The sequence below is a fragment of the Triturus cristatus genome, chromosome 5_1, assembly GCF_964204655.1.
Source record: "Triturus cristatus chromosome 5_1, aTriCri1.1, whole genome shotgun sequence".
In the NCBI taxonomy this organism is placed as follows: domain Eukaryota; kingdom Metazoa; phylum Chordata; class Amphibia; order Caudata; family Salamandridae; genus Triturus; species Triturus cristatus.
Genome location: NC_140587.1, coordinates 257,417,005 through 257,436,150, shown reverse-complemented (window position 1 = coordinate 257,436,150; position 19,146 = coordinate 257,417,005). Strand labels below are relative to the sequence as shown.

Genomic DNA, 19,146 nt, shown 5'->3' with positions numbered 1-19,146 from the left:
GAGCCATAGTAGGGTGGACCTGAGGACAACAGAGACAAAAGACCTCAAACAGCTAATCTGTGGCCCGGTAGTCCCTGTCATCTCTGTGGCTCCCAAAACGTGCTCTAACGCATACAGATTCAATTTCATGTCAAGTCCTTAATGCCTCTGGATGTATGTTTGGCTAATATAATACATTGTTTTTTGCTATTACTTTCTTGTATAAATCTATTTGCCATTTTTGATTTCGATAAAGGATCTTACCATCCAAGTAGGTAATCTCAGTCGTTCTTAAACGTAATGCTCTCAGGTTGCATATTAATTTTTTAAGAATTTTCTAGCAACGTTTTCCTGATGCAGACCATACCATAAATAAATCTTGTTATAGTGAAAAATACTCACAACTCAATGCATCATTGTCTATTTTCCAAAACGTATTTACTCTTAAAATGTTATCCTAAATATATTCGGACTTGATAGCATGCACAGGGACCCACCAATGTTCTAGTTAATTTTAAAAGCTGTTGTTTTAGCTTCTGAAATAATTATAATACAAAATAAAATGTGTCAACTCTACCAAAGAAACATAAATTGCTCAAAGTACATTGTCTTCCACTATCTTCTTTTCTTTTACATCTAAACCTTCTTTTGTGAAGGATTAACATTTACAATTAAATTTACCTAACGTCACTATCTCCTCTTCCACTGCTATTTTATTTAAGTTGTTAAGAAAATCTGTCCTATCTTGAGCGTAAGTTGAAACCGTTACCAAATATTCCACATATTTTGTAAGTTTCCTTGTAATGGACCAATTCATTAAATAATATGTAAGTTGAACCCGTTACCCAAATTCGTTTCAGAAAATATTCCACATATTTTGTAAGTTTTCTTGTAATGGACCAATTCATTAAATAATATGTAAGTTGAAACCGTTACCAAAATTCGTTTCAGAAAATATTCCACATATTTTGTAAGTTTTCTTGTAATGGACCGATTCATTAAATAATATGTCTATTAGGTGACTTTTCAAGTTCCTAATGGATTTTAGCTAACAACTGTTTCATTCTTACTATCTGTGCTTTCTGGTATAAAATGTACATGTTTTTCATTTATATGATCCCGGACATGACCTTGAAAAATTTGTAATTGTGGTTGAGACAAAATTTGAAAAAAGAACATCGCTAGAATTTATGAAAACAATGGTTAGTTGGAGTTAAGGACAATTAGTCTTATGAAGTCCATTGAAAATATTGGCGAAGACAATGCTTGAGCTGCACAGTTAAAACAAAAACTCGCTTGCACGTATAGCTTCATAAATACGCACAAATCATAACCCCCTCTACAAGCACGACCAAATGTATATAGATTAATACCAACAATACAGCATCTGAGAAAAGCATTACATAACTACAAATTATCAAGAATTGCAATAGAGGTGATTGCATTAACATTCACAAGCAAATAAATACTGCCTTGCAATAAAATATTCTGGACAATGAATCAGATAAACTCAAAGTGCCAGAGAACAAAAAAAACAGCAAATGCTTGCAGGGCAAAAAATGAAACTAGCACCAATCAGTGAGGCCAGAGCTAGAAATAACACAGCCTTTACAGGCACAAATAAATCCAGAGGAGACCTACACCATCACCCCTGAAGGAGGTACCCTGATGTATGTCTTTGAGTTTGTGCACTTACAAGCTTCATGTAACCCGCCATGCATGGGATTGAATCGTACCTCCGAAATATGTCCCTCCAAGCGCTCTCTGTTGTCACATCACTACTGCAGGTATGAAACAGTTACATCTAGAACATGGACACGATGTCCATCTGTCTCCTCACAGTTAAACCACGTGACCTGGTTATCTGCTCAAGTGCAGTACATGGACTCAGGTAGGCAGTGGAAGATACAATGACAATGAAGATGGAAAAGGTTCTGTGGGCTGATAATTTCACAAAGTACATTTTGTAAAACATTTAGTATTACTACAATATGCTATTCAGCTTCTACAGAATGCTATTCACATACCTCCATGCGGAGGTGTATGCCTCCGCCTCGCCGATCTTTTCTGTGCAGAGATCTTTGCACACGTACACCTATATTTAGTAGTACTTGTGGGAGGGATGGAGGGAGTGGCTGAAAAATGGGGAACACTTACTAAATGGTAGGGGTTTAGGTACAAATAATGAGGGTTTGAAAGAGACGTAGGGAGGGGTTTAGGGATAGACATGCACCCACCCACCCACAAAAGAGTAAGCCCATTGCTATGCACAAACTGTCCTTAAAAATTTACTACAGCTACAAAGGACCCAAAGCAGAAGTCAATGAACTCTAGCGCAGACCTGGAATATGTCCAATACTACACATGACCAATCTCATTAAATGCTAAAATAAACTACATATAAATTAAAAATAATTATTCGTTTACTTCAAATTTTTTTTTTATATGTTAAAATAAATATTACATTCTTTCACAATAATTTTAATGAATTGTATACCCAACTTTTAATATAATGAAATATATTTAAATTATATATTGAATTTAAAATTAAGTTTTTAGTGCTATAGCATTTTCTGTGTGTTTCTACATTTAAATTAAATATATTAAATGTACTTACATTAATATTTTCTCTACAAAATGTCTCAATATACTTTAAATAACTTTTAAGCTTTTCCTGTGCTTTAACATAGGGAGATCTTCGACCTGGTGATGGAACTCTCTCTCTACATGTAAACATTTATAAGTAGTAACTTTACACTTGTAAATTAGGCTTCACCTCTGGTTTTAGGGGCTGGAGATACATTTGTAGTACATTTATATTCATAAATGGTGAATAGCCAAAAGTAGTACAGTTATCACAAAGTGTAAGAGTAAACTAATGCATGTATATTTAATCACATGTGTTTGTCTTTGTGAATACTAACCTATGTTTTCCTGTGGGTAAGGTATGTGGTGAGTGGATGTGGGTGTTAGTATATTAATAGTGCTGGGGTGGTTGAGGGATTATCATGATTGTGCGAAAGGTCATCATTTCCAGTAAACCTTCATGGCAGCCTTCCTCACAGACCTTCCCCATCTCTCTGCATTTTACTCATTGATATTTGCATTTGCTATTTCTAGACTGTAACAGATGAGAAAGGTCTATGGTTGCTTTCTTAAATTACAATTCCATTACCTGTCAGTTCTTGTTAGCGCTGGGCCTTGTGCAATAGCACACCGCTCCTTTCACTAGCAGTGTTTGTATTATTTACATTTTTTCTAGATTGTGCAGCTCGCTGTAAATATCTTAATTTACTTCCTCAGTTGACCACCGTTTCCACTGATCTAACATGGATGGTGTCCTTTCGTTGAAGTATGTGAGTTGCAAACAACCCTTGAGTTGTGGAGCAAGTTTGCGATCCATCCCCTTCCATGGGGTACTAGTGCGATTTTACAATATATGTGCCACAGAGTTTCTACATATGTCAGGGTCCTGCTTAAATAATCTACGCTGATGGCAATAGAATCATGGTGTAAAGCAACCAATGTCCTGGAACCTCCAAATTCCAAATTGATCCTTCCGTCACAGGTTGCTGAGCGATAAAGTGCTAGCCCATAGTTTTGCTGCTGGTTCATGAGTGATGAGGATGGCAACACCCATGGGGTTTTGAGATGGGGATGAGTTACACTGTTTCCTGAAACACCAATCAGAGCCACAAATGATCCACAGATAAACCTGAGTAAAGGGAGGATTTAGTACGTGGTGCCTTTTGTGCGGTCCCCCATGACAGAATACAGGTCCAGGTGGAGTCTATGGTGCCTGTGTAGAAGGGGGATGGCAGTGCTTCATAGGACAGCATGTTGTTGAAGGTCTGAGGGATGATCATGTTAGCAAAGTTGCCAAGAGTCCTTGAGGCCTGCATATGCGTGTTACCTTTTCAAGTTTGCAGATGTGAGCAAAAAAAACAGCCTATTTTAATGCAACAATGAAGATTTAAAGGCTCCAGCAAGGAGTTTGCTGGTAGGATATCAAATCAGATATCCCAGGTTTGCATCAAATCCACTATGTTCCAGTACGTATGTAGTATGTATGTGTGTGTGTATACAGATGCATATGGGATTTCTATTTCACAAACCGAGCCAAAAAGAAGCAGAGCACTGAATAGAGTGAGCTCTGCCCTTGTTTAAATATTTAAATAACATAAATAAGGTTTGTAGCATATTTGTTCATTCTTTTCAACATAATGTGCTTTGTGTTTGCCATACACCGTGAGACTGCATATAAAAGCAATGACAGCCAGGAAACTTTGGAAATACAAACATGAAGTAGCTAAAACGCAAAGGGGCCACTTTATATATGGGCTGATGGTCCGTTGTTCCTGGTGGAGAGGCCACCTTTAATAAATGGAGGCCAAGCAGGCACACATTTATAATGCATTGGCAGGAACAGCCGGTATGTTCATGAAGTTGCAAGCAAGTCTCTACCCACCCTAGTGCTATTATATTTTTCAGCACAATCTCCCTCAAAAAAGGCTCAGACGTTATAGGTGTTGCAGACAACAAAAGCAATCTTGGCACATCATTTCACATTTTTCAAAATGTACTTTGCATCTTTCTTGACATCTTCATTGATGTTTGGCCAATCAAACATGCTTCTTTTTTAATTTAGTGTCACTCTGAGGGTCAAGGGTTGTGCAGCACAGCCTTACACACCACAAAACAGGACACTCAGAAAGACAGCCCAAGAGTTTTGGTGGGGGGGAGGTCTGCCCCAAAATTTATAGGAATGGCACTGTTATGGCAAAGAAACATAATTCAATGACACATTTAATATTACAAATCAGTCTTGCTCTAATAAGAACAGTCCAGCCCAAACTGCCAGCAGGGGCATAGCTTACTCATTGCAATTCAGGGAGGGGTGAATCTCAAATTTCCCAACTAAAAAAGCAGTGAGCTGTAGGATGAATAACTGAGGTGACTGAGGTTCTGAATTGACTGTACCCAAGAGGAGCTGGGCCAGTGCTGATTTGCATTATGTGGGCATGAAGGGCTCATTTAGTGTTTGGTTGACAGGTACTCTCTTGCTATGGCAACAGAGTATCCTGTTCACCAAATTCAAGGTCTACCCACCTGATTTTGAGTTGGGCAGACTGCAAGTTTTATGTTGAAAGAGTAAACTGTACACCATTGTTGTAAAACGTCCTCCAACGGCCCAATGGAGTAAGGCCTAGTTAGAGTGGATGATCTGATTATTAGTTCTGTTCTGAGCGAGTAATAGTTCTGATTACCTTTTTTTTTACTGCCCGTCACTGCCAGGTCTACCCAGGTCTACCCTGGCAGTGAAGAATGTGTGTGGGTGATTCGTTTTTTTATTTTTCAAAGCAAACTCCTGCTTTGGGAGTTTGTGATTGAAAAATAAAAAACCATGGAAAAGTTTGACGGCCGGCCATCATGTTGATGGAGTGCTCAATCAAACATTTTCTACATGGGCAGGAACTGACACGATGGAGGGTCATGCCAATGTATAGACATTTCTAAATTTGGTGGGTGGAGTAAAGACAGGATGGCAGATGTAAAGTCCTCCAGCCCTGCCTGCATTTACCCCATCTGAAAACCCTACATCAGGCCTCTCCCCCAGTCTACTATGACACAGTGGGCCAAAACAATGTTTTGGAATGTCACCCCAAGCAATTGCCAGTGATTTGACTATTTACAAGCATTTATCCCTTCTCCTTTTGGGTGTTTCATTACTATGCTGCAAACCTGATACTGGTGCAGCTTTCGACGCCTACTGTTTCCAATGTTTGTGAATTCCAAAAAGCAGTAAATTTGCATCCATTTAATGAGTACTTCTGTGTGTGCAAATTTGCTACTTTTTGGTTAACCGGGTGTTGGACTTGCCCCTTTTTGCAGGGTCATCCCTGAACTTTTTGCCTTCCTCCTATATTTTTTCTGACCTGTTGTTGGCTGTTTTATGACTCTGGGCACTTTACCACTGCTGATCAGTGCTAAAGTGCAGATGCTCTCCCTATTGTAAATTGATGTATGGATTAGTGATTCCATGATTGGCTGGTTTGGTGTACCGGTCAGACCAATGCACCAGGAGTGCTCAGGGCTAAGGCTTGCCATTGCAGAGTCTGTGTGCAGTCTGGTACTGCCATGCTGACTGGGTAAGTGCACCCACTTGCCAGTCCCTAAACCTTTCCTTTTCTTCATATCAGACACCCCTATGGTAGGTCCAAGGGCAGGGTGAATTGTAAATATAAGGTAGGACATGCCCTGGTGTGTGTGGCATGTCCTAATAGTGAATTACAGCCATTTTCGTTTTTCACTATTGCAAGGCTACTTGTTCCCCATAGGCCAGAATGGGCAGTTTGATTATTACAGCTTATAATCATAACTGACTCTGGGAACATGGTAGGAATTGCAGTTTAGTATGCCTGAACTCAGAATGATAAAATGCATCTTTTAGTGAAGTTGGTTTTAACATTCTGTGTTTGAAAATACCACTTTTAGAAAGTGAGTATTTTCTTGTCTAACCATCCAGGCCTGCCTCTGCTAGATTGTGTATTCCTTGTCTGGAGTTTGAGTGACAGGGGCTGGGGAATTCCAGGTGGCTGGGGAATTCCCGGAGACAGGGTGAGTCAGCACAGGGCTGAATAGAGAGCTCTCCATGTAGATGGGTGGGAAGAGTTGCACCTGGGATCTGAATAGGGCTGTGCTTTCCCTCCACAATGCTGGCTCCACCTCATGTGGTGCATCTGATGTCTCTGCCCTGCACTGTGAAAGGAAAGAAGGAGTCATGTCAACAAAGCACTTTGTTGACATGACTCCTTGAGTCCTTGAGCACCAGGACTGACCAGAACAGGTTTGGACTAGGGAAAGGCCTCTCTGCCTTCAGAGAACAAAGAGAAAATGTGTATAGAAAGGGGACCCAGACCCCAGAACTTTAGATCACTTTGGGAAATAAGAAGAACCCTTTGCTGAGGAGTGGAACCAGAAGAAACTGAGGAGAGACTATCTAAGCTGAAGTGCTGCTTGGGGGATTGGCCTGCAGTGGTTGCATGACTGCCAAAGAAAGGAGAAAGGACTTTGTGTGCACTGTATTCAACTTGTGAAGGATCTCCAAGGGCTTGGAAAAGAGCTTGCCTCCTGCTGAAGTCTCAAGGACAACAGACTTCACCCACCAGCTCCCCAAGAGTTCTTTGGAAGTGCCTGCTGTTTTGCGAGGCTTCCTGAGGGACTGCGTGTTGCAAGGAGCTGAAAGCGCGACTCACAAGCAAGAAGTGTGTTGCCGCACTGCTGCTGTCGCTTCACAACGAGGAAGTGCCTTGCCGGAGAAGAGTATCGACGTTGCATCAGACACTGCCGCATCACCGGGAAGCTTGTCACAGGGCCTGTCGCGTCTCGCATCGTTGTTGAGGCAACTCGCATCGCCGGAGAAGAGGATGGACGTCGCATCAGACGCCGCCGCATCACCGGGAAGCGTGTAGCAGGGCCTGTAGCGGCTTGCATCATTGCCGAAGCAACTCGCATCGTCAGGAGAAGAGGCTTGACATCGCATCAGATGCCGCCGCATCACCGGGAAGCATGCCGCAGGGCATGTCGCGGCTCACGGCTCACATTGTATCGCACCAAGAAGAAAGCGCCGTCTTTGTTTCTTTGCACCAGATCTTCAACGCACCACCGTCCTTGCAACACTTTCGTTGTCTCGCGTTATGCATCTTAAGGTACATTGAACTCTAAGTGTCGCATTTACCATCTAAAGAGAACTAAGCTAATGCTACCATTTTAAGTATAGTATTGTGGATTTTTGTCAGTTGTAGTCTTGTGATAAGTCTATATAAAGAATACTTATTTTTGATATAAAACTTGTGTGGTTTCCATCTGTAGTGTTGTCACTTGGTTACTGTATGTGTTCACAAATGCTTTACACACTGCCTCTGAGATGAGCCTTTCTGCTTGTGCCAATCTACCAAGGGGGTGAGTAGGGGTTATTTTAGGAGTGTACCCCCCTACCCTGACTAGACGCAAGGGTCCCTATTTGTCACAGGTACCTACCTATGCCAACTAGAGACCCCCAAACCTAACACCGGGCATTTTATATATTTAATTTCAAAATATGAAAAAGTTAAAACTCTAAGTGAAATCAAGGCAAGATAAAAACCAACAAATACATAGCAGACCAGACTCATGGCCCCCCATACCCAACTACCAAAGCAAGAAAGAATTTATGTGGGTGGTTTCACACCCTCAACACCCCCAGAAGCTATGCCCCTTTCTGCCAGCCTAAGTCCTCGCAGAACTGGAACACCAGCAACCCAAGACTGATTTTGCCATGATTGGGGCTATTCAGTCGGGTGTAGCTCGATTCTTGTGGCGCAGTGATTAAATGCGTCTGATAGATTCCAGTTCACAAAGCAAAAATGCACACCCATTTTAGAAATCTATGTTTTTTATTGAATAGGAGGGCTTCGACAATTGAAAGCTGTTTCAGGCAGTTGGGTGGGATTACTACAGAAACCTGCAAGGTGTGACAACCATTTCTGAGCCTTATGCATCTGGTCAATAAGTGGTATAAACCATTGGAATCACAATTCCTTTTTCAGGTTTACATTGATGCAATTTGTAAATGACGTTTCATACAATAGCTATTCTAGTGATCACCTTAGCACTATTCGAACATATATTGGATTGCAGCAGGCTTCAGATCCATTTGGCGGCATTCCTTTACAGTCCAGGCCATTTTTTTCCCTATGAGTTCAAGCAGATTTTGGGACCCTGCGCACACTATGACAAGCTTGTTTGGTGTAGGCAGCAGTTGGGATGGTGTCAATGACCTTTGTATCTGGAAGTAGGAACGGAGCCAGTCACCATTCCAGAATATTCTGTTGGACAGTTTTCTGTTTGTTAGTGCAATAAAGGCCTTGGTATGTGGGCGGTGACTGCGGTTGCACATTGGTAGTTCTGCTTTTGCATCTTAAACAAGAAGCTCTTGTTCATCTGATGTAGAAAAACATGTCATTGTGTAACCTTCCTAATTATTTGGATGCAAAACGCTGCTGGCGACAAAGGTAGAGGTATGTGGCAATTGCTATGTTCTCTGACAACCTAGCTAGCGTCAACAGGACTTTGATCATTATGCACTCTTCAGACCTAAGAGGAAACCACATAGAGTCTGGCTCACGTCAAATGACGTATGCAGGACTAAACAATCCATTATTGTCATATTCTTCTGGCTCCAGATACGTTAAACGTATCTTGTAAAGGAAGAAGAATACTCACATCTTAAATGTGACCACCATAAGACTGAAGCTTAATTACATTATATTCAATAAAATTGCAATAGACTTCATGGGTTAGGCTGAGCCCCGGTTACAAGCCAGGGAGGGTCCTTAAGCGAAATGCAGGTCAACAAAATGGTGATGTCCCAGTTTACAAACTTTAAAATATGCTCTAAAATTCAACAGGGATTGAAAACAATTCATTTCTTCTTCCTAGATGGCCAAGTATGGTCTTTCAGCTTTATAAAGAGGGTTCTATTTTCCTTCAAAAGTCTTTTCTTTAGACGTCAGCTTTACAAACTGCTGAGTTTGAGAAACCTAGTTTGATATGCAAAGTAGATGCAATCATCAGCATTACTTGTTAAAGATTTGTTTATTAGAATTTTTCAAGAAAAACACATGGCAAAACAATGTTACACCTGCAACCAATCCATATATCAATACTTTACTCTTCCTTTCAGTTGTGATTCTCAAAAACGCGATCCACCACTGGACCAGCCCACCATATATTTGTTCATAATCAGTGTACACAATCCCGCAATAAAATTTATGGCAGCCTAGTTTCCGGACGCATGCCAGTGGCTCTACTGCCAATGCAAAGGTTTTGGGGGACAAAGGACAGCCCTGTGTCTTCCCCTGCCTCAGACACTGAATGAAATTGGTGCCGAACCCCATATGTCTCAGGACAACCCACATATATTGCCACCCTACCGTGTCGCATGCCCTCTCAATATCGAGGGTTGCCCCCGCGTAACTATCCATGGAGGTGGCCAGCATATGCATTAAATGATTCAAACACCAAAGGTTGAAAATGGTGCCCCTATTTGCGATAAACACAGTTTGATCTGATTATATCTGTGCCCGGACCACACGCAGGAGTCTGTAGGGCAACAACTTACATAGTTGTTTAAGGTTCATGTTAAGCATTGACAGGGGTCTATAGGAAGAGAGCTCAGCAGGATCTTACCCTGCTTTAGTTGCAGCACTATCGTTGCCTGTCTCATAGTCTGTGGTAACTACTCCTTCTCTCTCGCCACCCTATACACTTTTAATAATTGTATGAGTGTGACAGACAGCAGCATCTGATACAATTCTGCGAAAAGGTCATCAGTCGCTGGGGTCTCCCCAAGCTTCAATCCACCAGCGCTTCCTTGAGCTCTTCCAACTCTAGGATGGGCTTTCATGAATGTTTGATGCTCCTGGCCCTGACTGGACACAGTAGCAGTCTGGAGATTCTCCTCCAGAACATCTGTCCCTTCCAGTGGTATCTAGGAGATGCTATCCTGCATATGTTCCACATAGGAGGCATGTATCTGGTCGTAAGGCACCATAACCCCCATGCTCTGGCGCAGTGGGACTGTGGCCTACCTCTTTTTAACAGCCATGCTACCATTCTGCCTGCCTTATCACTTTCCCTAAATACTTTTTGTCTATATTGGGTGTGAGATTATTTCTCGAGTTGTGCCCAAGTGTCTGATCTGTGTCAGATGCTGGCAGGCACCAGGGTCCCGGTCAGTGAAGTTATCCCAGCCCGCCTGCCTATGTTCCAGAAGGTGAGGTCCCACTCTAACTGCAGTCATACTCCATGCATGTAGCCCATACATTCCCCCCTTAATGCCACTTTATAAGCCTGCCATTTAGTCAGCCTGCTGTCAGCAGTGTTCGAGTTCTATCAGAAGAAACATGTAGTGAACCCTGTAATGTGCCCACGAAATTCCTCGTGCTGGAGCACCTCCATGCCGAGTCTCCAAAGCAGGATCTTGGATCTAACCCACACAGAAAGCAACTTGACAAGTAAGGAGCAGTGCTCTGGTAAACAGCAGTTAAGGTACGCAGAACTTTCAAACATATTAATATCCTCTTTCCACACTAGCACCATATTTAACCTGCTGTGGACCCTATGTACAGGGAAATAAAAGGAAAAGCCGCTTTCACCCATGCGATGGCGTCCCCAGATTTCCAACAAATTGGGCCTCTCCATTGCCTCCCCCAGAGAGGATTCCATGTGAGGCTTGTGGTCTTGTCTAGAGGAAGCTCTCTTCAGCCTCTAGCTGAGGACACAGTTAAAGTCCTCCACCCATGAATTGCAGGTGTATGTAGGGAGCCCTTAGTTTCAACATCCCAGGATAGAACCATTAGTCATCCACATGGGATGCTTAAAAGTTCACAATGCAAGTATCATACCCATCCAGTGTTTCCACAACAATAACAGAGCGCCCCTGGGGGGCGAGGTGCACCTCCTTCTGTAAGAAAGGAACTCCCACTGCTATCCATGTCACCACCCCTCGAGCATAATTGGAATATTTTATGGCAAATAAATGTCCACACCATCTTTTGGGGTAGTTTTAGGGACAGCACTGGGTGGGGGGTTGGGGTAGTGTATGTTAAGGAGCAGGGTTTCGGAAGTCAGGGTAGAGGGAGGGGAATGGTTAGTTGGGGTAGGTTTTAGGGTTTAGGAAAGGGTGGGTAGTTTTTAGGGCTCAGGGGGTCACGTAGTTTTTTTTAATTAAGGGTTTAGGGTTTTAGCCCTCAGGGCAGTGGAAGGGGTTTGGGTTGTTTTAGGGACTGCGCGGGGGTGGGGGTTTCGGGGTAGTGTATGTTAAGGGGCAGGGTTTTAGGTAGGGGGAGGGGAATGGGTAGTTTTAAGGGAAGGTTTTGGGCCTAGGGGCGTGGGGCAGGTTAGAGAGTTTGTAATTTAAGGCTTAGGGCTGGGGGTAGGAGTGTCGGAGTAGTGGCGACCCTAGCCCGCCCCGGGGCAGCATTGTGCAGTGGTGGTTTCAAAGGCTGTGAGGGTTTTGGCAGTGATGCTAGTCTTTGCAAAGGGTCTAATCCATGCAGCGGTGGCAATGCGTCGGTTCTGCTTGGGTTTGCGTCGTGAAGCCAAGGATATGCATGAAGTGACAGTGCAGGGTTATTAGGTATGTAAGGCCACTTGCAGACGTGGTGGAAAAACATGGCTTTACAGTCTTATCCTATGGTGATGACACCCAGATCATTGTCTCCCTGTCCTCTCAGGAGAATCAGAGTGCAGTAACAATGCATAGTTCTTTTACTCAAGTCTGCTCCTGGATGAACTCTAACTCTTTGAAGTTAAACGGAGACAATACTGAGGTACATGTTTTGGGAAACCTTCCCTGTCTCTGGGGCCCGAGGTGATGGGCACCATACCCACCCTGTCCCAGTAGTCAAAAATCTCAGCATCTCAATTCTGTCTATGAGTCATCAGATCTCTAAGGTGGCTGATACTTGCGTCAGCATTTTGTGATGAATCAGAAAAATCTTTGGGTGTCTTTCGTTTTTGGCCCAATTAACTGTTATTCAAGCCTTGGTAATTTCGGGGATTGATTACAGAAATATCTTGTATCTTGGAGTAACAAAGAATCTGCTTAGACCATTTCAAATAGTGATGAACGCAGCAGCAAGACTTTTACTTCATTCCCCTAAGTTCTACTGTACTGCGAGCCTGCTTCGCAAGCTGCGCTGGCTCCCTGTTGAATGTCGTATCCAATTTAAGGCACTGTGTTATGTACACAAATGTCTGTCGAACTCTTGTCCCTCCTACTTAAGATCCTTGGTGCTGCCGTACACTCCCAGCTGTTCCCTACAATCAAGTAACTTGGACATCGTAGTAGTTTCTAGAGTTAAGAGGACTAAGCAAGGAGGCCAAGACTTTTCTTTTCTTATGCCCAACGTTATGGTATTCTCTCCAGGCTGAGCTTAGATCATGTTGTTTACTCTCAGTCTTCCGCAGGAAACTCAAAACCTGGCTCTTTTTAAACTCTGACACCTAAACCGGCTTCTACTGTGCTCCTTGTTACCACATTGTAGCGTAGCACTGGGAAACTCTTGGCTGGCTATCCAGGAGCTCTATGAATCTGGATAATAATAATAACAACAATTAGGCCTTTTGTGTGGAGACCAGACAAAACCTATTCTGGTGTGAGGCTGGGTTAAGCTCTTCCCTCCCATCCTGCCAGTGATGGCCCATCCAGCCACACCTAAGCTCCCATTGTGTGTGGCTGATTAGAAGGAATACACAAATCCCATCTGCCAACTCCACCCAGTCATGTGACAGGCTACAGGCACCAGTGGGCCAATGACAGAAAATGTATACTTTCTTAAAGTGGCATTTTCAGAATTGCAATTTAAAATCCGACTTCATCATAAAATAGGATTTTAAATTGTGATTCCAGAGACACCCAACATGAACCAATTATCTCTTGCCATTTGAAAATTACACTTACAAAATGGAATAAGGGAACTCAAATGTTATCCTTTGTGAGAGATGGGCCTTGCAGTACTGAAAAACAAATGTGAGAGTTTTTTACTTCCAGGACATGTAAATCTTAAAAGTACATGTTCTAATTTTTAAATACTTTGCACTGTGCCCTCTGGGCTGTCCAGGGCCTTCTTTAGGGGTGACTTATATGCATTAAAAAGGAAGGTTTGGGTCTGGCCAAAGGTTTATTTTGCCAGGCCCACATGGCAGTTTAAAACTGCACACACAGGCTCCGCAATGACAAGCCTGATACATATTTAAAGATGCTAATTACGTGGGTGGCACATTCAGTACTGCAGGCCCACTAAAAGCATTTAATTTACAGGCCATGGGCACATGTAGTACCACTTTACATGGGAACGTATGAGTGAATTAAATATGCCACTTGGGGAATAAGTAATTATTACCTTGTTTAGAGGAGAGAGCACAAGCACATTAGCACTGGTTGACAGTCATAAAGTGCCTAGAGTCCTAACACTAGCAAAAATGAGGTCAGAAAAAGTGGAGAAGGAAGGCAAAATGTTGGCGCGAAGACCACCCTAAGGCTGACAGGTCTAACACAATGGATTATTAAAGATTCTATTCCTATAATCAAGTCAACCTTGGTGTACAAAAAATAAACTATTGTAGCCTAAGTCAGGGTGTCTGGGGTGATATCACATCACTTTCAACTATTGAGATGTACACGACATGTATGCTAGTAGTCTTCATTACTTTTTACATTGCCGCTAGAGCCACTAGCCTGAAGGATTACATGAGATGCACTTAGAAGTTTTAGGTGGGATGAAAACTTGGATGATAGAATAACTTGAAATGTAGAGAATATATATTTGTAAAATGTTCTGCTGCTGATATTGTCATCTGGGATTTGGGCTTCGAGCACTGAGCTTTCAGCTTCAAGGAGATAACTCTGTTGGTCCACTTGACACCTGGGTCCAACTTTACAAAGCTTTGTTTGGGAGCAGGGGTGATACTGCACCAGAGAATGAATGAAATAAAGTTTGTAAAGCGCAAACAGCTGCCCCCAAAGGAAGCGTCCCGGTGCTAAAGCAAGTAGAAAAGCTGAGAACAATAACAATTGCACTCTCCCAAAAACAATCTCTATACTTCTGTAAACAAACAGGTTTTTAAATTTGATTTAAAAACAGTTTTGGAAGCTGTGCCCCGAAGATGCTCGGGCAGGGAGTTCCAAAGAGTAGCAGCCTGAGAGGCAAAGGACCTCCCACCTGCTCTCGCCTTGTGTATCCTTGGGACATACAGGAGTCTTTGACTTGCTGAGCGAAGTGCTCTAAGCAGTGTGTTCCAAGAGGTTTATATTTGTTTATTCTCTTCTGAGTATAACAAATGGCCTTTTTGTACAAGGCTCCTTGGGTAATCATTTGAGCCTTTTACAGAAAAAAAGGTTTCTACTGTTAATGCAAAACAATGTCATTAAAATTGGTGCGCACTGGGTTTGATGCAGAACCATTCACTTTATAAAAGTCAAATGATTAGCTATTCAATACTATAACTAAACATCTATAAACATCACTGTCCTGAGAGTGTAAACATCACCATTTGATGGACTTGGTTCAAGGGCTTTTGCAACACTCGGTTGCGGGGGGAGGGGGGGGCGGGGGCGCCGGCACTCAGTTTTGGGGACCGGAGCTTATGTTTTCTCATCAAGCTTTGACACAGAGCAAGAGATGGAAACACAGAAAGGGCAAAGAAGGATGAAGACAGAGAGAGGGAAACATCAACAAAGGGAGGGAGCAAGGAGTAAAAAACAGCTGAAAAGATGAGTAAAAGTGGCAGAATGGTGGTGAATTAATAAGGCATGAGGTGGAATCAAGTCTATGCGCCTTTGTATTCATCACCCCGCTTTCACTAGTGCCCAACGCTAGCTTTTTGGCAACATTTTGGGATCCAGGCCAGCACCCATTCTTTTACAAATTAAGCACTGTCGCTTAGCAAAACACTTTGATATTTCAATGTAATTCAAGTGGAGTGAAAAGGACAATCCAATCTTAATAATGTTTTCACTGTTAACAAAAAATAATGTTCACATCACAAAGTTATCAAAATTGCAGATATTTCAGCAGGGCGCACAAGTTTTAGGAGAATGACAAACATGTCGCCTCTATTCTCATGTTCCTTGCTCTGCACCCTCATGTACCTCCTGATGATGCTAACACATGATAAATATGAAATCTATGGAACTTATACACAGAGCTGTTATTAATAAAAAGAGGTGATGTTTATTGCCACATAATTTACCACTCTCTACACCTTAACTCAGTCAACACTCTGGTGCTGCTGCATGATTTTTGAGGCAGTGAATGCAAGTATTTTGTTATAAGATGTGTTGGGAAACTAGCCCACACGATATGCACCACTCCTGAGTCAAGGTGCAGGGCTGCTGCTCTCGATACAAGCTGGAAATGGGGTTACATGGATTTCATTGGTGTGCATAAAAAAGAGATAGATTCTTCCAAATTATCTGGGACTGTGGCAATTCGTTCCTTCAAATGACAAACATTAAAATTTGGTGACAGAATTACACAATTGATAAAAAGACTGTTATTCCCCTAACTTTCTTAGATTTTGTGTGTGGATAAGTCCATGTGTCCTATTTGTGCAAGAGATTTTAAAGGATATTGTGACATATTCTGAGCTTATTTTGTAAAATAATAATAATAATATTAATTAGTGCAGGAACCCAAAGTCTTTCTTAGGAGCCACCACCGGCACTGCCGCGTGCTGGGGACGCCAGATACAAGGGCGGCCTTGATCTCATTCCATCCCATGCCTCTTTCTCCCTGCTCTTATCCCACTCTTGCAGACTCTTCTTCATCTCAACTTTCTCCCTGCTCTTATCCCACTCCTGCAGACTCTTCTTCGTCTCCTCTTTCTCCCTGCTCTTATCCCACTCCTGCAGACTCTTCTTCATCTCCTCTTTCTCCCTGCTCTTTTCCCACTCCTGCAGACTCTTCTTCGTCTCCTCTTTCTCCCTGCTCTTATCCCACTCTTGCAGACTCTTCTTCATATCCTCTTTCTCCCTGCTCTTATCCCACTCTTGCAGACTCTTCTTCATCTCCTCTTTCTCCCTGCTCTTATCCCACTCTTGCAGACTCTTCTTCATCTCCTCTTTCTCCCTGCTCTTACCCCACTCCTGCAGACTCTTCTTCATCTCCTCTTTCTCCCTGCTCTTATCCCACTCCTGCAGACTTTTCTTCGTCTCCTCTTTCTCCCTGCTCTTATCCCACTCCTGCAGACTCTTCTTCGTCTCCTCTTGCTCCCTGCTCTTATCCCACTCTTGCAGACTCTTCTTCATCGCCTCTTTCTCCCTGCTCTTATCCCACTCCTGCAGACTCTTCTTCGTCTCCTCTTTCTCCCTGCTCTTCTCCCGCTCTTGCAGACTCTTCTTCGTCTCCTATTTCTCCCTGCTCTTATCCCACTCCTGCAGAATCTTCTTCGTCTCCTCTTTCTCCCTGCTCTTATCCCACTCCTGCAGACTCTTCTTCGTCTCCTCTTTCTCCCTGCTCTTATCCCACTTTGCAGACTCTTCTTCATCTCCTCTTTCTCCCTGCTCTTATCCCACTCTTGCAGACTCTTCTTCGTCTCCTCTTTCTCCCTGCTCTTATCCCACTCTTGCAGACTCTTCTTCGTCTCCTCTTTCTCCCTGCTCTTATCCCACTCTTGCAGACTCTTCTTCATCTCCTCTCTCTCCCTGCTCTTATCCCACTCCTGCAGACTCTTCTTCATCGCCTCTTTCTCCCTGCTCTTATCCCACTCTTGCAGACTTCTTCTTCGCCTCTTTCTCCCTGCTCTTATCCCACTCCTGCAGACTCTTCTTCATCTCCTCTTTCTCCCTGCTCTTATCCCACTCTTGCAGACTCTTCTTCATCGCCTCTTTCTCCCTGCTCTTATCCCACTCCTGCAGACTCTTCTTCGTCTCCTCTTTCTCCCTGCTCTTATCCCACTCTTGCAGACTCTTCTTCATCGCCTCTTTCTCCCTGCTCTTATCCCACTCCTGCAGACTCTTCTTCGTCTCCTCTTTCTCCCTGCTCTTATCCCACTCTTGCAGACTCTTCTTCATCTCCTCTTTCTCCCTGCTCTTATCCCACTCTTGCAGACTCTTCTTCGTCTCCTCTTTCTCCCTGCTCTTATCCCACTCCTGCAGACTCTTCTTCATCTCCTCTTTCTCCCTGCTCTTATCCCACTCTTGCAGACTCTTCTTCACCTCCTCTTTCTCCCTGCTCTTATCCCATTCCTGCAGACTCTTCTTCGTCTCCTTTTTCTCCCTGCTCTTATCCCACTCTTGCAGACTCTTCTTCATATCCTCTTTCTCCCTGCTCTTATCCCACTCTTGCAGACTCTTCTTCATCTCCTCTTTCTCCCTGCTCTTATCCCACTCTTGCAGACTCTTCTTTATCTCCTCTTTCTCCCTGCTCTTACCCCACTCCTGCAGACTCTTCTTCGTCTCCTCTTTCTCCCTGCTCTTATCCCACTCCTGCAGACTCTTCTTCGTCTCCTCTTTCTCCCTGCTCTTATCCCACTCCTGAAGACTCTTCTTCGTCTCCTCTTTCTCCCTGCTCTTATCCCACTCCTGCAGACTCTTCTTCGTCTCCTCTTTCTCCCTGCTCTTATCCCACTCCTGCAGATTCGTCTTCGTCTCCTCTCTCTCCCTGCTCTTATCCCACTCCTGCAGACTCTTCTTCGTCTCCTCTTTCTCCCTGCTCTTATCCCACTCTTGCAGACTCTTGTTCATCTCCTCTTTCTCCCTGCTCTTATCCCACTCCTGCAGACTCTTCTTCGTCTCCTCTTTCTCCCTGCTCTTATCCCACTCCTGCAGACTCTTCTTCGTCTCCTCTTTCTCCCTGCTCTTACCCCACTCCTGCAGACTCTTCTACGTCTCCTCTTTCTCCCTGCTCTTATCACACTCCTGCAGACTCTTCTTCGACTCCTCTTTCTCCCTGCTCTTATCCCACTCTTGCAGACTCTTCTTCATCACCTCTTTCTCCCTGCTCTTATCCCACTCTTGCAGACTCTTCTTCATCTCCTCTTTCTCCCTGCTGTTATCCCACTCCTGCAGACTCTTATTTGTCTCCTCTTTCTCCCTGCTCTTATCCCACTCCTGCAGACTCTTCTTCGTCTCCTCTTTCTCCCTGCTCTTATCCCACTCCTGCAGACTCTTCTTCGTCTCCTCTTTCTCCCTGCTCTGATCCCACTCCTGCAGACTCTTCTTCGTCTCCTCTTTCTCCCTGCTCTGATCCCACTCCTGCAGACTCTTCTTCGTCTCCTCTTTCTCCCTGCTCTTATCCCACTCTTGCAGACTCTTCTTCATCTCCTCTTTCTCCCTGCTCTTATCCCACTCCTGCAGACTCTTATTTGTCTCCTCTTTCTCCCTGCTCTTATCCCACTCCTGCAGACTCTTCTTCGTCTCCTCTTTCTCCCTGCTCTTATCCCACTCCTGCAGACTCTTCTTCGTCTCCTCTTTCTCCCTGCTCTGATCCCACTCCTGCAGACTCTTCTTCGTCTCCTCTTTCTCCCTGCTCTTATCCCACTCTTGCAGACTCTTCTTCGTCTCCTCTTTCTCCCTGCTCTGATCCCACTCTTGCAGACTCTTCTTCATCACCTCTTTCT

The 19,146-nt window shown here is 43.6% G+C and overlaps 4 protein-coding genes across 6 annotated transcripts in view; 1 reads left to right on the top strand and 3 right to left on the bottom strand.

Moving 5' to 3' along the window:
• Positions 1–19,146, top strand: part of TG (thyroglobulin) — a 660,241-nt gene that overhangs the window by 480,616 nt on the left and 160,479 nt on the right. The window lies entirely within an intron of this gene.
• Positions 1–19,146, bottom strand: part of SLA (Src like adaptor) — a 110,745-nt gene that overhangs the window by 52,294 nt on the left and 39,305 nt on the right. The window lies entirely within an intron of this gene.
• LOC146830700 (uncharacterized) lies at positions 16,232–17,141 on the bottom strand. The gene has a single exon (XM_085605121.1). The coding sequence runs from the start codon at positions 16,832–16,834 to the stop codon at positions 16,232–16,234; it is 603 nt and encodes a 200-aa protein (XP_085461247.1). The 5' UTR covers positions 16,835–17,141.
• LOC146830699 (uncharacterized) lies at positions 16,309–18,271 on the bottom strand. The gene is made up of 2 exons (XM_085604892.1): positions 17,340–18,271; positions 16,309–17,247 (listed from the first exon to the last, which is right to left on the bottom strand). The coding sequence occupies exons 1-2, from the start codon at positions 18,269–18,271 to the stop codon at positions 17,214–17,216; spliced, it is 966 nt and encodes a 321-aa protein (XP_085461018.1). The 3' UTR covers positions 16,309–17,213.

Coding starts and splice junctions, on each gene's coding strand:
- LOC146830700 (XM_085605121.1), bottom strand. CDS start 16,834: ATGAAGAAGAGTCTGCAAGAGTGGGATAAGAGCAGGGAGCAAGAGGAG.
- LOC146830699 (XM_085604892.1), bottom strand. CDS start 18,271: ATGAACAAGAGTCTGCAAGAGTGGGATAAGAGCAGGGAGAAAGAGGAG. Junction 17,248..17,339: donor ATGAAGAAGAGTCTGCAGGA/GTGGGATAAGAG, acceptor AAGAGTCTGCAG/GAGTGGGATAAGAGCAGGGA.